At 39.3% G+C, this 14,273-nt stretch overlaps 1 protein-coding gene across 1 annotated transcript in view; it reads left to right on the forward strand.

Moving 5' to 3' along the window:
- Window positions 1–13,782, forward strand: part of LOC308703286 (PDZ domain-containing protein 4) — a gene marked incomplete at both ends in the record, with an annotated part of 40,406 nt that extends 26,624 nt beyond the window's left edge. Inside the window, 6 exons of the mRNA XM_081386627.1 lie at window positions 448–713; window positions 1,609–1,699; window positions 1,822–1,920; window positions 7,169–7,231; window positions 8,625–8,726; window positions 11,938–13,782. Coding sequence (XP_081242753.1) covers window positions 448–713; window positions 1,609–1,699; window positions 1,822–1,920; window positions 7,169–7,231; window positions 8,625–8,726; window positions 11,938–13,782 — 2,466 coding nt within the window. The remainder of the gene's footprint in view (window positions 1–447; window positions 714–1,608; window positions 1,700–1,821; window positions 1,921–7,168; window positions 7,232–8,624; window positions 8,727–11,937) is intronic.
- Window positions 13,783–14,273: the final 491 nt, after the last annotated feature.

A 14,273-nucleotide genomic window follows, 5' to 3' on the forward strand; every position in this document is an offset into this window, starting at 1 on the left:
GCGACCCCTAGTGGCGAAAAATGCCATACTGTACGTTTAAAGGAAACATGAACACTTAAAGGACCAAAAAGTGTTGTTAAGGTTAACTAAAACTATTAAAAACATTTTTTTAGTACTTTAAATCTTATAAAAACTAAACATAAATACTAAACAGAAAAACTTATATTACTACTAAAACTGAACCCTAAATAAAAGCAAATTAAAGCTAATTGCTAAAAACGAAAATATAAAAATAATATTGCTGCTGAACACTGAACAGGTGTTTTCAGCTTATAGTTTCAAAAGATTTGTTTTTGGACTTGAGTTAACGTAAAAGTAGCCTACTGTATGTTTTCAAGATCTTTCGTTAAAAAAAATCAAGGAAAAATGGACGACTCGACCCCTTTAGCATGTCTAATAAGTTAAAGTGTTAATGTTCTCAGCATGGATGTGTGTGTCTGAACGCAGGTGAACAGTAAAGCCCTGTCCCGGCTGTCTCAGGACCAGAGCCTGCAGGCGCTGCGCTGTAAGCCGAACACGAGGAGGAGAGCCGGTGCTCCTGGAGCTGCTGGCGGGACGGTGCTCGTGGCGGACTGTGTGGACAGCGGGACGCAGACAGACATCAGCTTCCAGCACATGGTGACATTAGGCCGAGCCGTCCATCACAACAGACCCGCGTCTCCTCCTTCCCCTCCACTGCCACCCATGCCGGAGCCGTACCTCTTCAGACAGCTGTAAGATGGTCTCCAGAACACACACGGGTTCATGGTTTTAAAATCAGTGCTGTCATGATGATGTACGTACAGTAGGAACATACAGTAAAAATACAGTAAACAGTAATATTGTGAAATATTATTACAATTTAAAATAGCCGTGAGTATATTTTAAAGTGTAATTTATTCCTGTGATCAAAGCTGAATTTCCAGTATCATTACTCCAGTCTTCAGGGTCACATGATCCTCCAGAAATCATTCCAATATGCTGATTTGATGCTCAAGAAATATTTGTTATTATTGATGTTGAAAACAGCTGTGCTGCTTCATATTTTTGTGGAAACTGATAAATTAAGGATTTATCTTAAATATAAAACTTTTGTAACATTATAAATGTCTTTACTTTCATTTTTTTTATCTATTTAATGCATCCTTTAAAAAAAAAATTATATTGCTGACCCCAAACGTTTGTGTATGTTACACTATTACTTTACCTTACAGAAAATAAACATTTGACATCAGATGCTTTCACATGAAAAGGATATGGACAGGCTATTTTGTTAGGACTGTTCTTACAATATATTTATTCTAAAGTTTAAAACTATTGGTAACACTTTATTTTACAGTGTCCTTGTTACACATGTTGTAGTTACTGTAGTGATAACAGTAAATTATGCATAACCCTAAACCAAACCCTAATTATATAGTCATGTAGTTAATATTACTCTGTACATAAATGTAGTTAAGGACACCTTAAAATAAAATGTAACCAAAATATTTATTATACTTAGTGAATTGGTAGTTTATAAAAATTTGACTAAATAATATATATGCATTAAATAACAGTTGCAACACACTGGCTTTTTGTGACTGCTTTTCTATGTGTTAATTATAGGTATTTTATTTTTCTCCTCAGCTCTCCCATGGATCACGTGTATTATGACCCAACGGACTACTTTGACATTAGTCAACATGAGGTGGACAGACAAGATGACCTGGAGTATGAGGTCAACATTGTCTCTTTTAATTTCCTCTACTACAAAATAAGCTTATTTTAGCCAGAAACACTGGCAGAAGAGGAGCATCTTATCTCTGTTTGTTTAGCTCTCTCTCTTTCTGTTTCCTTCAGGAGGTGGAATTGTATAAATCTTGTCAGCAAGATAAACTGGGTTTAACGGTGTGTTATCGCACTGATGATGAAGAGGATCTGGGCATCTACGTGGGAGAGGTGAGAATTGGGGAATAATGGGAATCTGCTGACCGATGAATTATGAATGAAGCCTCAAGGAGGATTGTGAACCTACGCCCTTCTGCTTCAGCATTAGATAAATCATTATTTTAAATAAATTGCTATATTAAATCCAGAACACCATTTCATCGCTCAAGAATTAGTGCATGTGCACAAGATAATCATACTTAAACGGGACAATTACAATGCAATTACACCTTGTTACTTAAAGGTGCATTGCGCAAGTCTCTGAGTTTTTGCAGAACTATGCCTCCTCTGGCGACAAGTGAAACTGCAACACTGCAACTGAACGTGCATGACGTCACGCCCAGTCTCAAATTCCGACCCGAATCCCTCTTATTTATTTTACTGTACAGGATTATAGAGGCAATCACAGTGATCAGAGAAGGGCTCATTCAGCCCATCAGGCAATTGTTTAAGCATGTATGGGTTAGAAAAACGGGTATTTTTAACATGAAATGTTGCGCAGTGCACCTTTAATACAGAGGCTTTAAATTTTGCAAACTGTATATTATTAATTCTTTATATAATGGTATGTATGAATACTCGATTCTGATTGGCTGAAAGGTGTGCAATATGTAAGGAATAATTGACGACAGGCCGTTGAATTATTAGAAAAATAATGCACACCCGAGGTGGTAATGCGGTCACGACGCGAAGCGGAGTGGCCGTTCACCTCGGGTGTGCATTATTTTTCTAATAATTCAACGGCCTGAAGTCAATTATTCTGCTTATACTACAGTACGAAGCATTATATATTATACCACACCTCGAAACATTGTTCAGATTATGTATTTCAAGACGTTTGTAAAGTTTTTGTCATTAAAACGCTCTTGTATGTAGGACTAATTTGTATGTATTCTAATCCCATGCCTCCGTTGCTAATTCCAAAACGTCATTTTAGAGTTAGTAACGGAGGTTTGAGCCACTGATAGCAGACTAATGCTGGGGACACACGACTAGCTGACACATTCTCTGACTGTTTTCATCGACTGCAGCAGATTTTAAACACCGACTTTGAACACAGACTGAACGCGCTGAACACGCGTTTGGGCATGATCAGTCATACGTATCAAATTACATTCATAACCGGCCTTAAAGTGTGTCCCCAGTTATTGATGCAGTTATTAGAGAGAAATGTTGCAATAATGAGACGGAAAAGCATGTGCGTCAATATTATTATTTATTTATTAATTCAATTCCTTTTAATTAATTCGAATTCATTCTTTTTTTTCTATTATTGACAGATGACAGACTAGCCAAATAAATGAAACACAAAGCCCTTTTAACAAGTAGGCATATCAATAATTATTTATTTGTTATTATCTGCAATAATAATCCGTGCTGCAGGACTATCCATTTATTTAGCCTATATTCAGTTTAGTTTTTTATTGATTATAGATAGGACTATATACAGTACTTTATTTATTCAAATTAAACTGCATGTTTCCATTGATTGTGAAGCTAGACATTGAAAATTGCAGATCAAGCGCATGTGGCTGCATGTTTTTTCTTGTTATGAATTGTATCCTATTTTCCGTTATTACCGTTAACTACGCGAAGTGATATGGAACTGTAATGCGGTCAAGACCTGCCTGGAACTACTTTAGCTGTGCGTTTCCCTGAAAATAATGCACACCTTAGAACGTTCGTCAACCAATCAGATTCAAGCATTCAACGGCCCTGTAGTATAAAACCGTTTAATGCACAGGTAGTTCCAAGTCAGTTTTAATTACAGCTCTACACTCACCTAAAGGATTATTAGGAACACCTGTTCAATTTCTCATGCTCAGTTACTGGGATTTTCACGCACAACCATTTCTAGGGTTTACAAAGAATGGTGTGAAAAGGGAAAAACATCCAGTATGCGGCAGTCCTGTGGGCGAAAATGCCTTGTTGATGCTAGAGGTCAGAGGAGAATGGGCCGACTGATTCAAGCTGATAGAAGAGCAACTTTGACTGAAATAACCACTCGTTACAACCGAGGTATGCAGCAAAGCATTTGTGAAGCCACAACACGCACAACCTTGAGGCGGATGGGCTACAACAGCAGAAGACCCCACCGGGTACCACTCATCTCCACTACAAATAGGAAAAAGAGGCTACAATTTGCACGAGCTCACCAAAATTGGACAGTTGAAGACTGGAAAAATGTTGCCTGGTCTGATGAGTCTCGATTTCTGTTGAGACATTCAGATGGTAGAGTCAGAATTTGGCGTAAACAGAATGAGAACATGGATCCATCATGCCTTGTTACCACTGTGCAGGCTGGTGGTGGTGGTGTAATGGTGTGGGGGATGTTTTCTTGGCACACTTTAGGCCCCTTAGTGCCAATTGGGCATCGTTTAAATGCCACGGCCTACCTGAGCATTGTTTCTGACCATGTCCATCCCTTTATGACCACCATGTACCCATCCTCTGATGGCTACTTCCAGCAGGATAATGCACCATGTCACAAAGCTCGAATCATTTCAAATTGGTTTCTTGAACATGACAATGAGTTCACTGTACTAAAATGGCCCCCACAGTCACCAGATCTCAACCCAATAGAGCATCTTTGGGATGTGGTGGAACGGGAGCTTCGTGCCCTGGATGTGCATCCCACAAATCTCCATCAACTGCAAGATGCTATCCTATCAATATGGGCCAACATTTCTAACGAATGCTTTCAGCACCTTGTTGAATCAATGCCACGTAGAATTAAGGCAGTTCTGAAGGCGGAAGGGGGTCAAACACAGTATTAGTATAGTGTTCCTAATAATCCTTTAGGTGAGTGTATATCAATGCACTGTTTCTCTCAATGTCTCTCTCTCTTGATAATCAATTCAAATAAAAGCTATAATTCATTCATTGAAATAAATGTAATCTTACACACTTCTTTATCTCTGTCAGATTCAAAGCGGGCAGAATGCTAGATCTAATAACCATAATTTTTATGCTTTCAGGTCAAATATTGTACTGCAAACATCAATAAGTTGTCAATGCTGGCAAACGACCATGGTATAATCGGGATAATCTACGGCTAACTGTGCATTCAACGATTTTAGTGCACGATGTGGAGGCAAAGAACCTGACGCGAAGCCTAATGAAATGTTACATTTGAAGCATGCAATTTTGTATTTAGTTTAATATGCAGAGGCAAAGGCAAGCCATAGGGTATTTCAACATAGGGTTATTCAAAAGATTGCTGTTTGAGCATCCCAACCAGCCCAATGGCTCAAGCTTTGAGGCGGGCATCTTGACCGGCCAAGGGTAGCGGGAGTGTTTAGGAAACTTGTTTGGAAACTGTCACTATTTTTGTACATTCTCTTTTGAAGATAAAGCTGTAGAAATTACGCGTCACATTACAGCATATGTTTAGATTGCAGAAATTACCCTTTTCAAGCAAAATTTGAAAGAAAATGTTTAATATCAAATGTGCCACAGATGCTGTCAATGATCACATACATTTTTTAACCAATTCTGTTTGTGAAAAATGTGTACAGTAATGCATTTACAGTAAAAATGTACATGGATATTGTGTAGCATCAGAATCAGGGCCGGATTATTCATAGATGGGATTGGGCGATACCAGCCAATAGGGGGGCACCCAGGGCCGGATTATCCAATGGGCATTATGGGGCCCAAGCGAGTGGAAGAAAAAAAATCCTTCTTTTTTTACATTTCCGATAACGGAGCGTATATTTGCACTAAGTGCCTGTCTTTTTGGCAAAAAGACGCCCGCCACTAAATATCTACAGTGGCATAGGTCGTAGGACGTGGGGTGCTTGAAAGTAGATTTTGACGCGTCGACCCGCCTTTTGCCGAACTCGCTCTTCTCCCTTTTCCCAACACAAAATGTATAGCCTAACATAAGTCTCTAGCGTTATATTTTGCCAACAAACTAAAATCGAAACCGTGATATGGCTTTGTGCCTTTATAAAACAGCACAAGACTTTAATTAAGTATCCTATATAGGCATTCTGTTTGTGCTGCGTGATTTAAAGAAAAGTGCGCACTTTGCTCACACGATCAGCATGGTGATCTGGTGTTTTCTCCACAATAAAAGCTCAAGGGTTTATTTCTTGCAAGTGAAGAAATTAGGACAAAAGTATTGTAATTTTCCTACACTATAGTGTAATGTAAAATATAGCCTACTTTTGAAATATTCATTTATACAGTAGGCCTACATTTATAGGCTATATGGATTTTATGTCATAGCAATAATTATATAAATCATTATTATATTATTATAATAATTGTTTGGCATCCCAAAACACCAGTGATAATGTAAGGCAGACTGAGACTCACTATATCATAACTAAAAAGATGTTTGAGCCCTCTTTAATATCCAGGTACAAGTCAATGCTTTTTATTTGTTCAATGTGCACAGTTCATGGGTTGAAGCCGGTTGAAGCTCTTCATTTTGAGCTCTCAAAGTGCACCAGATTGTTGCATTTAACCTTAAAATGTACAAATATTTCTTGCGGGGGATTTCTTTCCTTGGACAAACTACATTTGGCCTGCCTAAATGGGGGCATACTGTACAAGACATTGTGCCCAGGGGCCTCTGAATTCTTAATCCGGCCCTGATCAGAATAAATGAAAAAATGTTAAAATGCAGTGGATATATAAAAAAAGAACACACTCACATACCCAATTAAGAGAATTCACTCCTCGTTAAAAAAGTTTTTTTGTATGTATAATGTAAAAAAAATCAAAGATAAATCCTTTTTGTGACTTATGCAATGGCTTAGAACAACCCGCAAAAGTGTGTTCCCCCTTTTATTATTGGGTATGTGAGTGTGTTCAGAATGAACTAATCATCAAGCTCATGTAAAAACAGTACACACAAACCTGTCTTAAGCTAAAGTGACCCTTATCAACATTTTTCTGATATATCCACTCTCCCAAATGTGTCACTTTGATTTTCAGTGGCATTGCATAGGTTGTAGGTTTCACATTAAATGATATGATTTATCTTCGTTTCATTTTTTACATCACAAAACCCGCTATTTTAACAGGGGTGTGTAGAATTTTAATATACACTGTATCATTTTTTTAATGTTTTGACTGTTTGGAAGCACTTGCCCCCACAGCATATCTGAGGGAGATCTATAAATTTACACTATGTAAATTTTTGTTTTAAAACGATTATTTGTGTTAGATATATTTATACAGCAGAAGTAGTATTCTTGTATGCAGCAACCATCCCGTCGCCGGCACTGATTCTGTTTCATCATTGCAGGTCAACCCTAATAGCATTGCTGCCAAGGATGGCCGAATCCGCGAGGGAGACCGAATACTGCAGGTAACCGAAGCCAAACTGTGTTATTATCCGTCTGAAAACAGATTAACGACACACTGTTCACAAGTGGTCCAATAATGGTCAACTTCCTTGATATCAACCAATCAAATTTTAGAGTATGGTTTAAGGTTGGTGGCTTAAAAATAGGGATGCACGATATATCGGCCACCATGTCGGTATCGGACAATTTGTTCATTTTTAATGTTACCATAATCGGCCTGATAAGAAAATTTGGCCGATATATTAAAGCCGATAAATGTATTATTTCCTTCAGGTGAGACACTTCAGATGTGCACTGTTCGCCATGATGGTTTTGAATTGCTTGAAATATGATTTGAATCACTTAAAAAATGGAAAATACAGTAAAGTGCAACATTTGCAGCGCAAGTCCGTCATATACTGTAGGCTACATAAAATTATAATAAGAACATCATTATAATTGTGTTTGGGACATGGGTTTTAATGATGAGACTTTTGTTTTTGTAATCAGGCTCTCAAAAAAATTTGGATTTAGATTTATCGGCCAATATATCGGTTATCGGCTTTCAAACATAAAGAATTATCGGTATCGGCCAAAATGTTCATATCGGTGCATCCCTGCTTAAAAATCATTTGTTTTAATAATTAGCTACTATACTACTTTTCTGCTTATGCATAACCCTTCCAGATTCCATAAGAAGTTTATCGTTGTTTTTAAAATAAGAGGAATCATACATTTTACATCTGCCCTGAAGAACCTATTTGACATAACATATATGTGACCCTGGACCCATGGGTCAATTTTTTGAAATTGACATCACCCGAAAGCTGAATGGATAAGCTTTCCATTGATGTATGGTTTGTTATGATAGGACAATATTTGGCCGAGATACAACTATTTGTAAATCTGGAATCTGAGGGTGCTAAAAAAAAAGAAACATTGAGAAAATCGCCTTTAAAGTTGTCAATTTATGTTTGAGATTGTGCTGCATTCACTCACAAAAATAAATATTTTTTATATTTATGGTAGGACATTTACAAAATACCTTTATGAAACATGAACTTAAAATCCTAATGATTTTTGAAAAAAAAAAAAAAAAGATAATTTTGACCCATACAATGTATTGTTGGCTATTGCCACAAATATACCCGTGCCACATGTGACTGGTTTTGTGATCCAGGGTCACATATTTACTTATATTCCACATAAAAAAAATAAAAAAAAACTGAAATTACATAATTATCAAAAGATTATATACTGTTCTTAATAAAACTCGTCATGCATCAGTTTCTTGAGGGGAAAATAAACAAAACAATAATAATAATACAGAATACAGATGATGCAAGGGTTATGTAAACTCATGAGCACAACAATCACCTGTGATGTGACATGATGTTGATGTGTCTTTGTGTTCAGATAAACGGGGTGGATGTCCAGAACCGAGAGGAAGCAGTGGCCATCCTGACCAGAGAGGACAGCACCAACATCTCTCTGCTACTGGCACGACCAGACATCGAGGTGAGACTCTCTCGGCTTTATAAACAGCAGTCAGATATCATCGCTTGATCCAATTAAGTTAATCGCTTTCATACAGAATTTTCTTATTGAAGCGGGAGAAGTGCAAATGAAAAACATGTTGTCAAATTATTATCTTTTGAATTGTTTTGCAGCATTCAGTCTTTATCTCACCAGTCACCGCATTCACATCTCTTGCACAAACTCATAACTCCAGTAAATATAATTTCTGATGCTGTGAGGCTGTAGATTTAGTAGCAGCACAGGGCGAATTTGGTGAACGTTTAAGTATTACTGAAGCTATTAATGACAACTAATTTGATATTCAGACATTACGTGAAGTGTATTATGGTCTGCTTATTCAAGCAGTAACAGACAAATGTGTTATAGTGTACAGGTGAACACATGGCTTCGTTCTGTTCTCCATTTACAAATGAAAGCAGACAGAAAAGGGCAGAGAAGGACAAAAAACCCAGACGAGGAAATAAATGGAAGAGAGAGAAAAAAAACCCAAGGAGAGATGAGGACACATGGTTTGGCAGTCTTTTGTTCTACTCAAGGTCACACTTTAGAGACACACTTAGGACATCCCATAATACACATCCTCCAATAGTGAGTCACAATATCCATTTTATTTCCTTGAACACATTTCCACTGCAGTCTGAGACATCGGCTTTGTTCAGAATGAAACAGTAGCTACTAACTGAACACTAGTATACACTATACACTGCCTAGTCTTTCTTTTGAGTATGTGGAAAAGTAGGGAAGGTTAAGTGAATTACATCCAATTATCATTTTGGAAACTGTTATTTTGCAATTTTGTATAAAATATCTTAATATTGGCAGTTTGATCAAATAACAAAACAAAATTAGTTTCATTCATCACTGAAATTGAAGGTCAGCTTAAATGTGTGAGAATCAGTTAAAAAATGTCTCAATATCTTCTCTCTGTTTGTGAGTCTCTTCACTGATTGGTCCCAAACCTCATGGTCTGTCAGCATGCTTTAACAACCAGATTTATCATCTTTAGCCCTTGTGGAAGCCATAGCAACAGTCCGTATCTCACTGGTAAATATTTAAATAAAACATAATGCAAACCCCCCAAGGAATCACCCAGTTCATGAATACAAATAGACCAAAACAGCATTTGAAGTCTGAGGCCTGTTTATGAAGTTAATTTACCATGATGCTATTTGACACAAAAGCTGTACAAGAGAACAAGGTAATAAAGATCACAAAAAAATGCATCTTATTTGCATATAATAATCATGATAAACCGAGGATGCTGATTTTGAACCCAGAAAGATATTCTTTTGTGTTTAATATAACATACAGATAAAAAAGCTTTATGTACACCATTGGTCTGAATAAAACCCATTTGGGTCCAGTTCTAAAATAAAACTCCGTCTTTAATTGAATTTCAGTATTTTTCTCTAGAAATCTGTCAGCTGTCTCCATAGGGTTTGGCAAAAAGTAAAAATCTAATTGATATTCTTTAAAAACAGTTTGTGGAAAATCATTAAAACAAGAGATGAGAATACGAACAAATGAACAGTGAATGGTCAATTGGGAAATAGTTACTGTAGTACAGTTTTAGGATTTGGGGTCAGTAGTACACAAGTGTGTGTGTGTGTGAGTATGGAAGGTCCAGATGGTGTGTGTGAGCCCTCGGGCCAGTATATTCCCCAGCACAGGTGGCTCATTTGAGAAACCTCTCACATTGAAAGGCCTCCTACAACAGATGGGAAAAGACCCCACAATCAGTTCCAGCATCCAAAATTGGGCTTACATTGGCAAACACTGCCCTCTGCTGTTCAAACAGGGACGCTGCTGTTGACCAATCAGAATGTGTTTTAAGCAAGTTCCTCTGCATACAGTGCCTACTGCAGTTTTAGTAGAAAAGGTTCTATATAGAACCCTTAAGGGTTCTGTTGGTCGCTTCATATATATAGCCTATAGTCCAGTCATTTTATGAAAAAAGGTTGAACAAATTGCAACAGGAGCAAACTCAACTGATTTTGTATCCTCAATATGTCCTGAGTAAGGGGAAAAAAAGCCCTGAAGAATCCCATTAGGGGAAAGTTTCGAAAAAGACCCAAATATACCCTATTCATACGCCTATTCATTCTTTTTCTCACGTGAATAGGGTAAAATTTTTAACCTTTAGATATCACCATGAAAATCACTGAGTTGATTACTTACATCAAGACAAGCAAAAAATGTATTGCAAGTTTTTTTTTTAATTCTTTGTTAACATGGACAAACGGTGCAAAATCTAATTACTTATGTGCTAATTTGCATAAATACCACAACAGATCTAAACATTGGGTACAGCCAGGTGAAAATGTCTAAAAAATGTCTTTAAACTAAAGTACTTCTTCCTGCCTCTATGTACTGTATTAATGCTCATGGGTAGCCTAAATGGGTTCCATTCAGACCTTAACATCAAGTATTTTACTCTTATGTGTCACGAAGATTCAAGAAAAAGAATGAGTAGGCGTATGAATCGGGTATATTTGGGTCTTTTTTGAAACTTTCCCCTAATGGGATTCTTCTGGGCTTTTTTCCCCCTTACTCAGGACATATTGAGGATACAAAATCAGTTGAGTTTGCTTCTGTTGCAATTTGTTCAAGGTTGACGCCCATTTTGGCTTAAAATGACTAGACTAATAGGCCAATTCACACCGCGCAGACAAACGCAAAAAAAAAAATTTCATCAGTGTGTTACCCCTGTCGCCGTCTGTTGGTGTTGCTCATGGTTTATTTTCACTCAATGAACGTGTCAATCAGTGTTTGTCGGTGTCTGTTGGGTCAATGTGAACATGACCGTTATTTTTAATAAAATTCTAAACCCAACAGCTAACTTGTTTTTTGGTGTTCGTTGTCATTTTTCTGTGCAGTGTGAATTGGCCTTATAGAACATTTTAAGGGTATCATCATGTGATCATTTTATGAATTAAACAGCTCGTAAACATGCTTTATCACTAGATTTTTTTTAAAATAACCTGTTAAAAATTAAATTATTAGTCAATCACTTAAGACACTTCTTAAATAGAATCTTTTGGCATAAAATTGAGTCAAGAACCGTAGGGTTCTATATAGAGACCCATTGAACCTTTTCTTCTAGAGTGCAGCATGATTTATAAAGTTATTTTGCTAATTAGATTTTTTTCTTCTTCTTGTTTTCTATCTTCAACAATCCAAATCTTGGAAGAATGAGGCTGATGATCTGGATTTGGAGTTGAGTGTGGGCCTGGATCTAGAGGACTTGGAAAACGCCTCTAACTTACCCAGCCCTCAACACCAGAGGAAAGCGAGCACACTGCTGAGTGACATCACTGGGATCAGAGGTGGCCGCCCCAACTTGTGGCACACTGCCCTCAATAACAGCCAGGAGCTGGACAGCGGGGTGGGTCGCACAGATGAAAGCACGCGCTGTGAAGAGTCCTCCGAGCTGGCGGATGATCCCACCAGTGCATGCACCACCAATGCCACCAACACACCCGGCAGTTTGCGTAAGTTTCGCGCCGCACAGCACGGATGGGAGTTTCACTACAGCAACGACTCGCTGCTAGGGCCGGATGGGGTGGGAGTGGCGGATCACGGGGTCCCTGAAACACTGGGCTCAGGGACCAGCAGAGTGCTCATGCCAGGTTTAACCGAAGAGGAATATGAACGTTACCGAGAGCTACTGGAGATCCGGTGCCTTTACGAGAAGAATGGAAACGCACTTCTTCTTTTGGACGGGAGGAACCATGGCGCCAGTATTGACGTGAATTGTAACGAGAGCCTGATGCAGCACGAGATTTCCCTTCTAGATGAGGAAATACGTCACCTGGAGTTCAAGTGGCGCAATGTTTTGCGGGCTCAAAAGATGAATCAGTTGCGCCAACGCTGCCTGAAGGTCTGGCCAGCTGACGAAGAGGACGATGAAGAAAAAGGAGCAAAGGCGAGGTGTGGCGGTGCGGAGGCCATCCACCATGAACTGTCAGATATCAACGAGATCCCAGAAAGGGAACGCTCTGACAAGGAGAGCACAAGCGCCTATAATACGGGTGGGGAAAGTTGCAGAAGCACACCTCTGGCAAGCGAACGACACCCCTCGCCCTCCGCGGCGGGAGATTCCAGTGCCTCTGCAACCATGCGACCTCGGACGCCCCGTCACAGGACGAGCACAAGCCGGGAGAAGAATCTAAACACGCCTTCTTCATCAGATGCCAAGAAAAAGAGTGAAGAACTCGGGGACAACAGAGACTCTAATCCAGCAACAAGGCTTCGGTCAGTCTCTCGTAATGGCGGCAGCAGTAGGAAGGGATTGGATGGAGCACGAAGGGGGTCCCATGCTAATGGGACTCTCACTCCCGGGATAGTGAAAGGGGGAAGGAGTGCAGAAAACAGTCCGTACCTGTCCCGACGCCACTGCAGTACCACGCTGCCTCAACGCTACCAGAGTTGCATGCAGTTGAGGGACATTGACAGTGCAGAAGTTCGGGACACCCCTGAACAGGTTCCTGCTCACTCCAGCACAATAACTTGTGCAAACAGAGAATCCACCGCAACTTCTTTGATTATACCACCAACGCTGCCTCCATCTTCACCTCGCATGGAGTGGAAGGTAAAGATCCGCAGCGACGGCTCACGATACGTGGCTAAACGTCCAGTAAGAGACCGTTTGCTAAAGGCTCGCGCCATGAAGATTCGGGAGGAGCGCAGCGGGATGACCACGGACGACGATGCGGTTAGTGAAATGAAGATGGGACGCTATTGGAGCAAGGAGGAACGCAAACAGCAGCTTCTGAGAGCTCGGGAGCAACGGCGCCGCCGCGAGTTCATGATGCAGAGCCGACTGGACTTCTTGCGAGAGAAAGAGAAGGAGCAAGACTCTGGACCGCAGGGACAGGCTTCCATACTCGAGCTTAGCCAGAAAAAGAGTATGAAGAAACGCAGCCGACGCATCCTGGACAACTGGATCACCATTCAGGAGCTCCTGGCTCATGGGACCCGTTCAGTAGATGGGAAGAAAGTGTACAACCCTTTGCTCTCCGTGACCACTGTTTGATAATTGGAGTGCAGTGAGATCTTTTAAAAAGGAGGGTATTTGGATTACAAAGTTTACCAATGATTTGCGGCTGTTTGATAGAGATGCCTAGCAGTTTAATTGAGAAACAATAAAATGTACAAAGAAAAGTACAAGACAGAAAGGCAAAATGTCAAATGAATGTACATGGGACCAGCACGCATAAGTTGTTTTTATGCTTGAAATTTAATTTGCATTCAGACTGTTACAATGCAGCGGCGGTCTCGAGCATTTCCAAGCCAGATCAAGCCAGATTTCTTTTCACACTTTTCAATCGAAGAACGTTTAATAATAAGAGAAAGAGAGAGCAACCAAAATTAGGGCCTGTTGCATAATCACCTTAGAGTAGTATTACAAGTCAGTCATGTTATGACTTTTTTTTTTTTTTCAAGACTAGTACTAACTATTTTAAAAATCAGTTTCATAAATAATTTTTTAAACAAAAAGACCGCCAATCCTTTGGCTAAGTTCAA

Source organism: Scardinius erythrophthalmus (assembly GCF_964197995.2).
Source record: "Scardinius erythrophthalmus genome assembly, chromosome: 15".
In the NCBI taxonomy this organism is placed as follows: Eukaryota; Metazoa; Chordata; class Actinopteri; order Cypriniformes; family Leuciscidae; genus Scardinius; species Scardinius erythrophthalmus.